The sequence below is a fragment of the Oculina patagonica genome, chromosome 7, assembly GCF_052425735.1.
Source record: "Oculina patagonica isolate OP01 chromosome 7, crgOcupat, whole genome shotgun sequence".
NCBI lineage: Eukaryota > Metazoa > Cnidaria > Anthozoa > Scleractinia > Oculinidae > Oculina > Oculina patagonica.
Window position 1 is genome coordinate 21694161 of NC_135764.1, and position 13512 is coordinate 21707672.

General features: G+C 39.5%; 3 protein-coding genes across 3 annotated transcripts; all 3 read left to right on the forward strand.

Annotated features, from left to right (window-relative positions):
- Positions 1-3405: 3405 nt before the first annotated feature.
- Positions 3406-5705, forward strand: LOC144660103 (methyltransferase-like protein 27). Its single transcript, XM_078520660.1, has 3 exons — positions 3406-3717; positions 4386-4761; positions 5166-5705. The coding sequence occupies exons 1-3, from the start codon at positions 3589-3591 to the stop codon at positions 5342-5344; spliced, it is 684 nt and encodes a 227-aa protein (XP_078376786.1). The 5' UTR covers positions 3406-3588; the 3' UTR covers positions 5345-5705.
- Positions 5706-8267: 2562 nt separating this feature from the next.
- On the forward strand, positions 8268-9233 carry LOC144659283 (trace amine-associated receptor 9-like). Its single transcript, XM_078519703.1, has one exon. It carries the CDS (start codon positions 8268-8270, stop codon positions 9231-9233), a length of 966 nt encoding a protein of 321 aa, XP_078375829.1.
- A 1743-nt stretch (positions 9234-10976) lies between these two features.
- Positions 10977-11957, forward strand: LOC144659284 (adrenocorticotropic hormone receptor-like). Its single transcript, XM_078519705.1, has one exon. It carries the CDS (start codon positions 10977-10979, stop codon positions 11955-11957), a length of 981 nt encoding a protein of 326 aa, XP_078375831.1.
- Positions 11958-13512: the final 1555 nt, after the last annotated feature.

The window sequence follows — 13512 nt, forward strand, 5'->3', positions numbered from 1 at the left end:
GGAGAAAATACTGTTAAGTGTTTGGAGGTTTTTCGTGAAAAATTTTAGCATTGTAAATTCTTATCTGCTCTACAAAAATCGGTGAAATCAATCATGAACTGAGAGAAAGTTTTCAGATTGCTCCTCGGAAATCTTCGGGAGTCTTCGGGAATAATCGGTATTCTTAGGAAATTTTCCGAACTGATCGGAAATCGTCGGAAAATGGCCGAAAACGTCTTCATACACTTAACAAAACAATATTGGCCTTTTTGGAGCCGTTTCTCTCTAGATAAAATTTACTGTTACAGTGAATTTTTACTGTTCGTGTTAAAATACCTAAATTTTTACTGTTTCATGTTGCAGAGCCAAAAACTTAAGTGCATGTTTAGTGTTATCGAGGTACCCCCATTCAACCTCTTTGTTATTGTCTGCACTGCACTGCACTGCACCGTACCGTACCGTACCCTACCCTACCCTACCCTACCCTACCCTACCCTACCCTACCCTACCCTACCCTACCCTACCCTACCCTACCCTACCCTACCCTACCCTACCCTACCCTACCCTACCCTACCCTACCCTACCCTACCTTACCCTACCCTACCCTACCCTACCCTATTCTACTCTACTCTACTCTACTCTACTCTACTCTACTCTACTCTACTCTACTCTACTCTACTCTACTCTACTCTACTCTACTCCACTCCACTCCACTCCACTTGCTCCACTCATATCTTTTCATCAGTTGGTTTCCTGTGTTTTTTGTTCATTACGGATTGGAATTTCAACGCTAACATGTAGAGGAAAGTGTATATTTAAAAAACGTATTTTTTCATACAATCCCGTTGTTTCCTTTTGTAGGTGGTCTTCTATGTTTTAATATTCGCGACAGTAGAGCAGATGACTTCCAAGGCAAAATGTTGGAATTAGAGAATGTGGGCACATGGAAAAATGTCTGCAAACGGACGGTGCCTTATTTTGATAGGGATGATATGCCGAACGAAACCTTGGCGTTTGTGTATAAACTTTTGATGAAATAACCAGTAGCCGGACATTCATGTATAATAGGAAATCGGCTTTTGCCGAGACTCCAGTTAAGACTTGTTCAGACTCTTGCAAGAATGATGAATGTCTAAACTTCTTGTAGCTTTTGTATACGAAAGATATACAATAGAGTTGCCTTTACTGTAAAAAAAAAAAGTACAAGGGAAGGAATTGGACCTCGGAGAGGTGGCGACGAGATAGACCGTTCCTCTTTGTCACAAAAACACATGTATTAAAAATTCTGCATTGCTGTCGTTGCGTGACAAATAAAAAAATAGTTCAATAATGTTGATTTCTATCGACTGTCGAAAAGAATCGATAGCTGGCAATCGGTTACCGATTGATATAGATTGTATCGATGGAATAGCGACAATACTCGAGCAAGCTACTTCTGGATTTGCAGCCGTATCGATTAACACAGCATCACATGTCATGCAAATACATGTCTCTGATGTGAGGCATGCGTATTGTTTTGATTTGCTTTATATTTTCAAAGGACAGCACACATACAAGGGGCGGTGCAACTATCATTAGAACAAAGCGTGGTCTGTGAAAGCGAAGAGCCCCACGCGGCAGTGAGGGAGCTGAAACTCGGTATGTATCAATAAGGTGATAATATTATCATAGCCTGTGATTAGTGGACCGTGGGATATTTTGGTAAAGAATGACAGAATTGTTTGTGTCAAAAAGGGAGTATAAATCCACTGACAACAGATAAATGACAATTGCCAACGATTTTCGAGCAAAGGAAAGTACATGATATCATTTAGAGAAGAGTTTAGCAGGAAACTTGTCGATGCCATTTGATCGCCGGGAAATAAATATGGCCGCTAATTTTAGGCTGACACTAGCGACATAACGACACAATAACGACATATTAAGAAAGGTAATGTTGGTCAGATAAGCCTGCAATTCATCATGTGGAAATGCTATGTCGTTGTGCGTGATGTATTGTTCACATTTGAAACATAAAACATCAACGTAAGATGTTTTTGCTTTTGCGTGACCTTGCTGTTATAATGTCGCTGTTACATCGCCCCGCGTATCCAATCGAACGTTCGGTAATCGAACCCAATCGAACACCAATCGTTCGATTGGGTTCGGTAATCGAACATAATCGAACTCACAATAAAATTTGGTCAATCGAACAAAATCGAACGTTCGATTACCGAACAGTCGACAATCAAACTCAATCGAACGTTCCATTACCAAACTCCTGTTTGTTTAGATTGCGGACAATTTGTATGGTGCACCGTCCCCCTCATTAGTCCTGCGTGTTTCATTTATCAAGAGACGGATGCCGAACAAAATCGAATCGGATTGAGTTCGATTGTGTTCGATTGGTTCGAAAATCGAACTCACAGCAAAATAGATGTTCGATTTTGTTCGATTACCGAACCCAATCGAACGTTTGGTGTTCGATTGGGTTCGATTGATTTTCGGTCCGATTTTGTTCGATTGGATACGCCGGGTATATCGCTATTTAAAATTGGAAATCGCTGTCAAAATACCTTGCGTGAGACTAGGGAATATAAATGACCAGGTAGACTGTTCACATTCCTATTTTTTCTTGTTGTGTTGTTTTTCGGGCTTTTTTTTTTGGGTGGGGTTGGGGGGGGGGGGGGGGGGGGGCTTTCCCCCCCCCCCCCCCCCCCCGGGCCGAAAAAAAGGAACCCAGCGTGATCAATCGATGGGAATCGATTATCGGAAATTCAATTGTTTAGACGATTTAATTGTTATCGATTGCTGTCGGCCAATCGATGACCAATCGATAATCACAAGCCTGGGATTGCCAACGATTACCATCGACTATTATTGACTATCGTTTGTTATCATTATTGACCAGTATCATGATTGACAATCAATAATCTACTCGCAGCGGTATTATAAACTTAGTTCTGCTTGCGTTAGGGTACTTTTGCTCCGCCTTTTGCACAAATAACCCGAGGAATATGTGCGCAGTAATTTTGACTTTCTACCACAGGTGTTCTACCAGGTTGTAGTTGAAGGGTGCCATGAATGCCCATTTGCTGTTGATATTGGCGAGCGATTCGTTGTTCGGAAAAGAAAGGAGATTGCGGAAATGTGCTGAAAGTAATCGCTAGGATAAATGATTGTGGTCCACTAGGTCACCTCCATAGGATGCGGCGCCAAAGGCAGACCAGAAAACTATAGAAATTTAAAGAAATTTAAAAAGCAGTTCAATACATATTTAGGCACATCTCGATCGAGATGTGCCTAAATATGTATATACCTATATATACCTAAATATGTATATAAACGAGTCGACTAACATTTCATTTAAGTTGAAAGTTAAATGAAATGTTAGTCGACTCGTGTATACTGTGTATGGTGTTTTATCCGCCTTTCTGCGCCTTTTATAAGAACGATTCGGCGAGCTTGGCGAGTCGGCAAGGAGAAGTCTTGGGAAAGGGGGCGTTAGAATGGCTTTTAGAAAAAGAATAAGTGCAAAGTTTACATCTCCCCAGTGTTAAGTATTGATACTGTGTGTTCGATGTGTGTTTAAAATTGTAAACTTAGGAAAGGTTTTTTTTTCCCTATAGGATGGCTGCAAAATTTCACGAAGCCGCTTATCAAAAGTACCTGGGAGAAAAAGCAGCAAATGTTTCAAATGAAACAACAGAAGAAGAAATTAAATGCATTTACGCCGAACGGTCGCCCGTTTACGACAAGGTACTTATGACATTATTTAATAGGTAATCCATTCATCCATCCATCCTCCATCCGCGTCAGTCAATCCGTCCGTCCGTCAAAACATGCATGAACATTTGCTGACCACAAAAGTCTTCTAAAACGATTTCAGCTCCTACCCTTTCCTTTTTTGTTGACCATACAAGTGACATCGACAAGTTAGGTATCCTTTGCCTTGTGAGCATAAACACAAATACCTCGTAAAGAAATAAAAAAAAGTGCTTTTATGCTTGTTTCCTTAGGAATGACAAACTTAAATTCATTCGGGTTATTCAGTTAATTCCTGAAGGGTCCTGAATGGGAGAGGGGTGTTTGAAGGGACATTAAAACCCATTTACCAGCCCAAATTTTGCCAAAATCCTTTTTCCCACCCCCTTGTTTCCCGATTTTTCAAATTTCAGTCCCAGTTCTATAGCTTACATGATTTGTTTGTGATTCCCAGTCACGGCTGAGACCCAAATTCCATTTTCTCATGAATATTTGCCCAGTTTCTATTTTACCCCTTCAGGACCCTCTGCCTGGATTTATCTCTCTTTCCGGATACACTTAAACGCTGTTTGGCCAGCTTATTATTAATTCTCTGTTGTGCGTTCCAACGGACAATCAAATGTAAAACCAAGCTGAACTACTAAAATCATTTTCTTTTTCAGCAAAGCCTAACAACACGTGTTGCTTTCCGCAAGCCACTGGCGGAATGTTTAGATGATGCCATCAAACAGGTTTTTCAAGACAAAGCAAAAGATGAAATCAAAATCATTGACGCTGGAGCCGGAACAGGACTTGTTGGAATCGAGCTTTATCAACTCGGCTACACCAACCTGTATGCGCTGGATATCTCACAAGAAATGTTAAACGAAGCCAAAAAGAAAAACTTGTACAAGCAGCTCATCTGTGCTCCCCTCAATGACCAGCGGGTTCCTGAAATTGAAACAGGAGAGTTTGACGCTCTGATTTGTGGTGGTACCCTGTACACGGGGCATGTTCGCTCCTCCGCTTTCGTAGAGATGGTTAGGATGGTCAGAATTGGTAAGTTTTTTTCATTTATCTCGATGAACCCCCCCCCCCCCCCCCCCCCCCCCCGTCAACTCTCGGGGCAGAGGTACACGGAAAGTAGTAAATTGCGAAATATCAAAAATAAAATATCTCAAAATTTACAAAATAAAATTTTGGTGCTCGAGTTAAGTGCTGACGTAGACTATTTCAAATCTGTAACGAACAACTATACATTTTCATTTCCCGGTTTTTATGCAATACTGTCAGAAATACAATTTTTCATCACAATACGACTTTGGTAACTTAGTGCGTAAGGAAAAAAATATTCTTCTCGTAGTATCATATTTGGCCGGTGCGTGGAATAAACGTACCCCTAGGGTATCTCAAAATCACATTATCTTGAGTTTTTCTCAGTCCTGCTGTTATATCTTTTGCAGGTGGTCTTATCTGTTTTAACATACGGGTCAGTGAATTGGATGACTACCAAGGAATGATGTTGGAACTTGAGAAGACGGAGACATGGAGTTTACTCTTCAAAAAGACGGTGCCATATTTTGGAGTTGACGACCTGCCAAAGGAAACTTTAGCGTTTGTGTATAAAGTTCTAAAGAATTGAATACTGGCTTACAATCGATGGCATGCGTTCATACGAATCCTAGCTAGTTGAGTGAGCTATGAAAATGTCACTTTTTGGAACTGCATTTTAGTCATTGCCATAGCTTTTACTTGTATAGTGACAATAAATACAGAGCAACTGTTTCATTTGTAGTTGCATGTGTAGAACTTTCATTTTTGTCGGCGGGGTACTTAACATTCATTATTGCATTCTATTTATCCTCACGGAATAGGGAAAGTTTCGAGGTGGCCTCCACTGTAAGCCTGGAGGTCTCCTGGAGGTCTCCTCGCCCTGCCTACTATAGTTATTGTTGTAATATTTTATTTTAAAAGTGGCTAATAAATGATGACGATGATGATGATGATGATGATGATGTTGATGATGATGATGTTTCTCTGTGTTTGTTGTGTGGGGGGGGGGGGAAGCGGGGTTGGTGACGTTTTCAATACACCACTTCAACACCCTCACAATTTTTGTACTGTCTTGTGGGGGTCTAGATCATGTTCACGAATGGCCATTTGACGAAATCATATGAAAGATGCTAAATTACCTATCGGGGTAGAGTGACCTGTGGCCCAAAATGACGATCAGTCACGGTTATTCACTTGTCACACAATTTACCACACCATAGTTAGTACTAACTATGACCACACATAGTCAATTTTCAAACGCTTACTGGATATTTTTTGGAAGGAAGTTTACGGTCACATTATACGAAAAAAAAAACATTACAGTCATTTCGTAATTCTCATAAAAAAAGAAGTCGATTCACGGTTCACGGCTATGTCAGCAAAACACGTTACGCAAAAAAAAGCCATTTCACAATTCACAAGACAGAACGCCTTTCACGGATCAAACACAAAGAAGAAACCGTGACCGCCCTCTGTCGTGGGTGTCTGTATCAATGCTCGGGAATTAATTTCCTGTAAAGTATTTTTTCTTTTCAGTTGGGCATCAACAATAGCTATGTCATTTTAAAAAAAAAAAAGGAAATGATTCCCCTGTCACGATGCCAACTGAGAAAACTTTGTCTTTTCTTTGTTTTTTTTTTTTTTCTTTCTTTTTTTTTTTTTTTGCTGATGCTTTTTTTTTCTCTAAATGAGTTTATGATATTTTTTATGGCGAAATCGATCTCTAGAACTTAATTTTGCTATTATTTCACTTCAACCCAACATTTATTTGCGGCAAAGAAATACAATGACCATTATTTCAAAGCTTTCTCCAATATGCAAACTAGTGGGCTTCGTTTCCTGTCAGCTGTCCAAGCTTCGTCTTTAAATTGTATAGAGGGTCTGTATATACAGGATTCGAAGGTAAATTTTTCTTCTTAGTATTTTTCTTCTTAATTTGTCTAAATAACTACTGTACTGAGAGATCAAGAAAACTGCAAAAACATCGAAAATCGCTCGAGTAACATTTAAAATGAAGCGTACATGAAAGACCCTTGATTTCTTAGTTCATGAACTTGATATAACAAGTATAGAGGAAGACGATTGCAGGTGGTTTGTTTTTCCAGGTTTTTTTTAGGGGGGGGGGGAGGGGGTGAAGGAAGAGCGAGGGTACATCTTTTGCAATGTTTGATATTTTTCTTTGGGGAAAGGAAGGTTGGGGCCGGGAGGGGATGGGTCAACGTAACATAACCAAATGAAATGGGTATTGTTCTTTATTCTTTGATAGACCGTTGTATATAGATTATATCAGCTTTTGGGCTGTGCCTTCAGGATCACCGACTGATCCCTCAGGATCACTGACTCTGTAAAGCGCGCACATTCAGTTGTTTGAGTTTTTAATCAGTAGTAGAACAAAAATGGTCAACCGAATTTCCTGACTTCAATGAGCTCAGCACTTATCGCGATCGTATCAGTTAGACCCATGATTGCAAAATGGCCGCCATCAATTCTAATTCTTGATTGAAGAAAGTTGCCAGTGACGTTAACAGGTTTTGTTTTCAGGACGTTCCTTCAAAAAAAGAGTTGTCCGTGACGTTAACAGCTGGGTTTTGTTTGAAGAGAGGAAGGTACGTTGGGGGCGGGGAGGGAATGGGTCATTATAAGATAACCAAATTAAATGGGTATTGTTCTACATTCTTTGACAGACCGTTATATTTTAAAATTGTAGATTGTATCAGCTTTTGGGCTATACCCTCAGGATCACTGACTGTGTAAGGCGCGCACATTCAGTTGTTTGAGTTTTTAATTAGTAAATGAACAAAAATGGTGAACCGTATTTCCTGACTTTAATGAACTCAACAATCATCGAATATTATACCCATGATTGCAAAAATGGCCGCCATTCTAATTCTTGATTGAAGGAAGTTGCCATTGACGTTAACAGGTTTTGTTTTCAGGACGATACTCAACAAAAGAAAAAAAAAATCTTTTCAAACCACTCCGCAGCATTAACAAAGAAAACTTTTAAAAAGAATCACTAACCCATATGTAGACAAGGGAAGTTCCTTCCACGGTTTCCTTGCGGGTATTGTTCTTCATTCTTTGGCAGTTTCGTTCCAAAGTTTCCTTACCGCATCGACAGTTGGAAAATATTCTCTTCTGTTTGAGTTTTTAATCAGTAAATGAACAAAAATGGTTAAACGAACTTCCTGACTTTAATGAACTCAACGCTTGTCGTATATTATACCCATGATTGCAAAAATGGCCGCCATTCTAATTCTTGATTGAAGGAAGTTGCCACTGACGTTTTGGAAGTTGCCACTGACGTTAACAGGTTTGTTTTCAGAACGTTTCTCCATAAAAGAAAAAACAAATCTTTTTAAACCATTCGGCAGCTTTAACAAAGAAAACATATTTAAAAAGAATCACTAACTCATATGCAGACTAAAAGATTTCCTATCAGCGTTTCCTTGCCGAATCGTCAGTTGGAAAATCTTCTCTTCGGTTAAGTCCATCACTACCTTTCTCAAATCATGAATTGTACTGATGGATGCGCGAACTCGTCTTACAATACACCTGTTTTTCAAGACCTTACTGTCGTGGGAACCTACAGTCCAGTTCTGTTGATCGTTTTCTGCGGTGTTAACATCCTGGCGGCCATTTCCTCGTCCTCTGGAAACACACTGGTGTTCATAACCGTTTTGAGCTTCTCCGAGCTTCACATCTCCTCTAACATTGCCCTAGCCAGTTTGGCGGCAGCGAATTTCTTTGAGGGTTTGTCCATACATTGCTTTTTTGTTGCTGAAAGCGTCAATGTTTTACAAGGTGGCTGCCCTTTCTCATGTTTGAGCCGCGGTATTGCCGCCTTTTGCACTAACGCCTTCGTGTACAGCGCAGTGTTTAATCTTACTCTCGCGACGTTTGAACGTTACATCGGTGTGATCCATTCGCTCCGCTACCACGAGATGTTGCCTCGGCAATTCATCGTAAAGCTCATCATCGCAATTTGGTTCGGCAGTCTATTTGTTAGCGTTCCATTTCTGGTTGACGATTTGGTTGTCGAAAAACTGTCACAGAATTTCTTGTCAGTGACATTATTTGTGGCTCTTGCTGCCATATTTTATTTCAATTTTAGAATTCATTGCGCTTCCAGAAGACAGCGCCGACAAGTTCAGGCACAACAGCAAGCGATGCTGCAAATTGCAGCCGCAAATCAACAACGACATCGATTCAGAGGCGCAAAAACAATGTTTTTTATTTTCGTGACGCTTGTAACTTGTTTCGTCCCAGCTTTACTGGCAAGAATTTTAGAACCTTCTTCAGAAGGTGCTAGACTGAAAGCTGCCCTAATAAGACCATGGACCGCGGTATTTTTCGGACTCTACAGTACTGTGAGTCCGTTTGTTTACTTTTTCAGATGTACAGAACTTCGTAAATACACCAAGAAACTTTTCCGCCGAGTGAAACATGTTATTATTACATGTGAATGCTATTGTTAAATATATTGATAAAAAACAAAACTAATATTAAATATATTGATAAAAAACAAAACTAAGAATAAGTACAGAACGCTAGAAAGTATAATGTCATATTGCAAAAAGTTTGATATGCAACAAAGTCTATTAAAAGAAATTATATGTACCATTATTACGGTGAAAGTTGTCAGTTGAAAATAAAGAAACTCGATGTTATCACTGATAGACTGCTCTTAGCCTCAATAAGTAGAAAAAATAGAAAAAAACGAAACAAATTGCTTAGTTCGAGACCTAAGTGCCAAAGTATCACAAGACAACGCGCGCTGTTAAAAACCCCGGGGGTCATATCAGTAAAAGTAGTGTTACAGTGGTCGATCTTACCGGACGAAAAAGGAAATTTTTTTACCGAACGAAACATGCTGTTCTTACCGTATTTTTGAATGTTATTGTTAAATATTCCGGAACAAAACTGAGTTCATGTGCTAGGCCTAGAGAGTTTTTAATGCCAAATTTTAAAACGTTTGCTTTGTAACAGTTGTTTTTTATTTCAACAACTGAAATATAAAAAAAGTTGATTTGTACACGATAACGATAAAAATACGTTGCTAAGTAACGGTTAACAGTAAAAAAAAAAAAAAAAAAAAAAAAAAAAAAACAGAAATTGGCCCTCCAAATCACTGCGCATAAGACAATTGCTTGGGATTTGAAACCATAATCGGCTTCTTTTCTCTTGAGAAAAGTTTTTCGGGACCTGTAATTTCATTCGCCCATGTTGTCATCCACCTCTATTGTTTTTAGGGCTGGGGTCATTGTTCTTTTTTTTGTCTATTGTTTTCTCAGCCAATTCTTTCAAGCTTAGTGCCCTCCAACCCCCCCCCCCCCCCCCCCCCGTTACTGTTTTTGTAACATCAGCTAAAGAATAAACAAGTGAAGCACTGCTGTTGTGCCGTGTAACTAGCACGTAACCTACACGTTGCTCCTCACATTCAGTGGAATCCCAATTCGTCTAACCCTCGATTTCTCGAAACTTCTGACCTTAGTTCACCTGTCAGCTGTACAGTTTCGCCTTTAGTTTATTTACAGGATTAGTCAGAAAATATTTCATCTTATTAATTAGTGATTGGTCTAAACTTACAGCCCAGCTCTCTCGATTGTTTTCTTTTTGCTTTGGTTTTGTTTTCCATATTTTGTGCGGTGTTGACATCGGTGGACGTTTGTTCTTGTTATGGAAATGCACTGGTATTTGAGCACATGTTTCATGGGTTTGTTCGTGAAGCGTCTTTGTTGTATAACATAGTATACTTTTCACGTAAAAAAATATCCACACTATTGATGAACATATATCGTTTTTTTTTTTAAAAACTTTTCCGTGTATGAAGTGAAAGTAACGCATCTTGCTTCTTGTCCTTCTAGCTTTCCAAATAACAAATTGAAAAAAGAAAAGAAAGAAGCTCCAACAAAAGGAAGCAGGCGGGGACGCGAAACATCTCTCTCTCTCTCGTTTTTTTCTATTTTTTTTTTTTTTTACTTGGCAATGGCCTTATAAGGCGTTGTTTTGAAAGGTCCTCCATCAAAATGAAACCTTTTTAAACCATTGTTCATGACGTCTAGTCTGCAAGTCGCCAGCTTTAAAACAAAGAACAACTGAAAAATAATCGTAACTCATATGCAGACTAGGGGACTTCCTTTACGGGTTTCCTTGCATGCCTAATCATCAACTGAAAAATCTTCTCTTCGGTTAAGCCCATCACTACCATAGCTTTCCAAATGATGAACTGCGCTGGTGGATGCGAGGGCTCGTCATACAATACACCCGTTATTCAAGACCTTACTGTCATGAGTACTTACAGCTCAACTCTGTTGATCGTTTTCTGCAGTGTTAACATCCTGGCGGCCATTTCCTCGTGCTCTGGAAACACACTGGTGTTCATAACCGTTTTGAGCTTCTCCGAGCTTCACATCTCCTCTAACATTGCCCTAGCCAGTTTGGCGGCAGCCAATTTTTTGGAAGGTTTGTCCTTACATTGCTTTTGTGCTATTGGAAGCGTCAATGTTTTACAAGGTGGTTGCCCTTTCTCTTGTCTGATCCGCGGTTTTGCCACCTTTTGCACATACACCTTCGCCTACAGTGCAGTATTTAATCATACTCTTGTGACGTTTGAACGTTACATCGGTGTGATCCATTCGCTCCGCTACCACGAGATTTTGCCACAGCGACACATCGTTAAGCTCATCATCCTTATTTGGTTCGTCAGTCTGTTTGCCGGCTTGCCATTTCTGGTCGACGATTTCCTCGTTAGAATTCGAGCTCAAACAGTCTTGTCAGTGACTTTGTTTGTGGCTCTCACTGTAATATTTTATTTTAATTTTAAAATTCACTGCGCTTCCAGAAGACAACGTCGAGAAGTCCGGGAACAACAGCAAGCGATGCTGCAATTCACAGCCGCAAATCAACAACGACATAGATTTAGAGGCGCAAAAACAATGTTTTTTATTTTCGTGACTCTTGTAATTTGTCATGTTCCAGTTTTAGTGACAAGATTTTTAGAACCTTCTTCAGAAGGCGCTAGTCTCAAAGCTTCCCTGCTAAGACCATGGAACGCGGTATTTTTCGGACTCTACAGTCAGCTGTACAGTAGTATAAGTCCATTTGTTTACTTTTTCAGATGTACAGAACTTCGTGAATACACCAAGAAACTTTTCCGCCGAGCGAAACATGCTATTATTACATGCGAATGCTATTGTTAAATATATTGATAAAAAAAACTGAAACTAAGAATAAGCACAGAACCTAGCTAGAACGTTTGATGTCAAATTGCAAAAAGTTTGATATGCAACAAAGTCTATTAAAAGAAATGATTTGTATCATTATTACGGTGAAAGTTGTCAGTTGAAAATGAAGAAACTCGATGTTATCACTGATAGACTGCTCTTAGCCTTAATAATTAGAAAATATAAATTAAAAAAAAGAAACAGATTGCTTAGTTCGAGACCTAAGTACCAAAGTATCACAAGTCAGCTACGCGCGCTGTTAAAAAAACCGCCGGGGTTTAGAAACAATGTCAGTAAAAGTAGTGTCACAGTGGTCAGATCTGGCCAGACGAAAAAGGAAACTTTTCCGCCGAACGAAACATGCTGTTCTTCCTTGTGATTGTTATTGTTAAATGTTCTGGCACAAAACTAAGTTCAAGTACTGAGCCTAGAGAGTTATTTATGCTAAGTTTTTTAAATGCTAGCTTTGCAGCAGTTTTTTTTCATCAGTAAACAACTGAAATAAAATTAAAAGGCGATAACTACGATAATTACGTTACAGTGGAACCTCGATATAACGAAGGGCCAAGGGACTGGCAAAATATGTTCGCTATAACGAGGTTTCGTTATATCGAGGTTCTTTTCCATATGTTTTACTTTAACTGGGGCGAAGAATATCGTTCGTTATATCGAGGACTTCGCTATATAGAGGTTCGTTAAATCGAGGTTCCACTGTACAAATGATGAAAATACTGAAAGTATATGTTATCACTGCTCTCAGACGCTATATCCGCCACTGAACTAGTGGACTTTGCTTCCTGTCAGCTGTCCAGCTTTGTCTTCCGGCTGTATACAGGATTTGTCGGCAAATTTTTCTTTTTAGTCTTAATTTGCCTAAATTTTTACTAGAAATGTACGAAACTGCAGAAATAATGAAAATAATTCCAATGGCATTTGAAAGAATAATTAAAGAAAAATAATAATTTTAAGCACGTAAACTTGAACTGCTGAAAAATTTCTCAACCGTTATTAATAAGTCATCAAGTTAAAACAAAGGAAATCAGAGCTGTAACGGGACTGTGGATACACACTCTCTCTCTTTCGTGTTTAATATATTACGTCTATACAGTGGAAGGTAACGCCAGGTGGGATTTTCATCCCTGGTTTGGGGGGGGGGGGGGGGGGGAGGAAGTAAGGGGGGAAGGAGAGCAGGGGGAGGGCATCCTTTGGGAAGTTGAAGATTTGGGGGCGGGGCCGGGATTCGTTGTATGATAACGCAATGGGTATTGGTCTTTTTGCTTTGTCGGCCCCTTGTAATTTGAAAATTGTAGATGCTACCAGTTTTGGACTGTTCCCTTATGCAGGTTTACTAACTGAATAGCGGTGTAAGGAAAAGGCGCACATCTAGTCATTTGAGTTTTTAATCAGTAGCTCAACAAAAGTGGTCGACCAAATTTCTTAATTTAAAATAAGCCTAATACTTATCTTATGCAAAACCCATTCCAAAAATGGCTGCCATTCTTTATTAGAGGAAACACCCGTTACAGCAGGG

What these genes read in the sequence shown, in the direction of transcription:
- LOC144660103 (XM_078520660.1), top strand. Translation starts at nt 3,589, where the DNA reads ATGGCTGCAAAATTTCACGAAGCCGCTTATCAAAAGTACCTGGGAGAA. An exon ending in GGTCGCCCGTTTACGACAAG is followed by an intron (nt 3,718 to 4,385) that starts GTACTTATGACA and finishes TTTCTTTTTCAG; the next exon opens with CAAAGCCTAACAACACGTGT. An exon ending in GGTTAGGATGGTCAGAATTG is followed by an intron (nt 4,762 to 5,165) that starts GTAAGTTTTTTT and finishes TATCTTTTGCAG; the next exon opens with GTGGTCTTATCTGTTTTAAC.
- LOC144659283 (XM_078519703.1), top strand. Translation starts at nt 8,268, where the DNA reads ATGAATTGTACTGATGGATGCGCGAACTCGTCTTACAATACACCTGTT.
- LOC144659284 (XM_078519705.1), top strand. Translation starts at nt 10,977, where the DNA reads ATGATGAACTGCGCTGGTGGATGCGAGGGCTCGTCATACAATACACCC.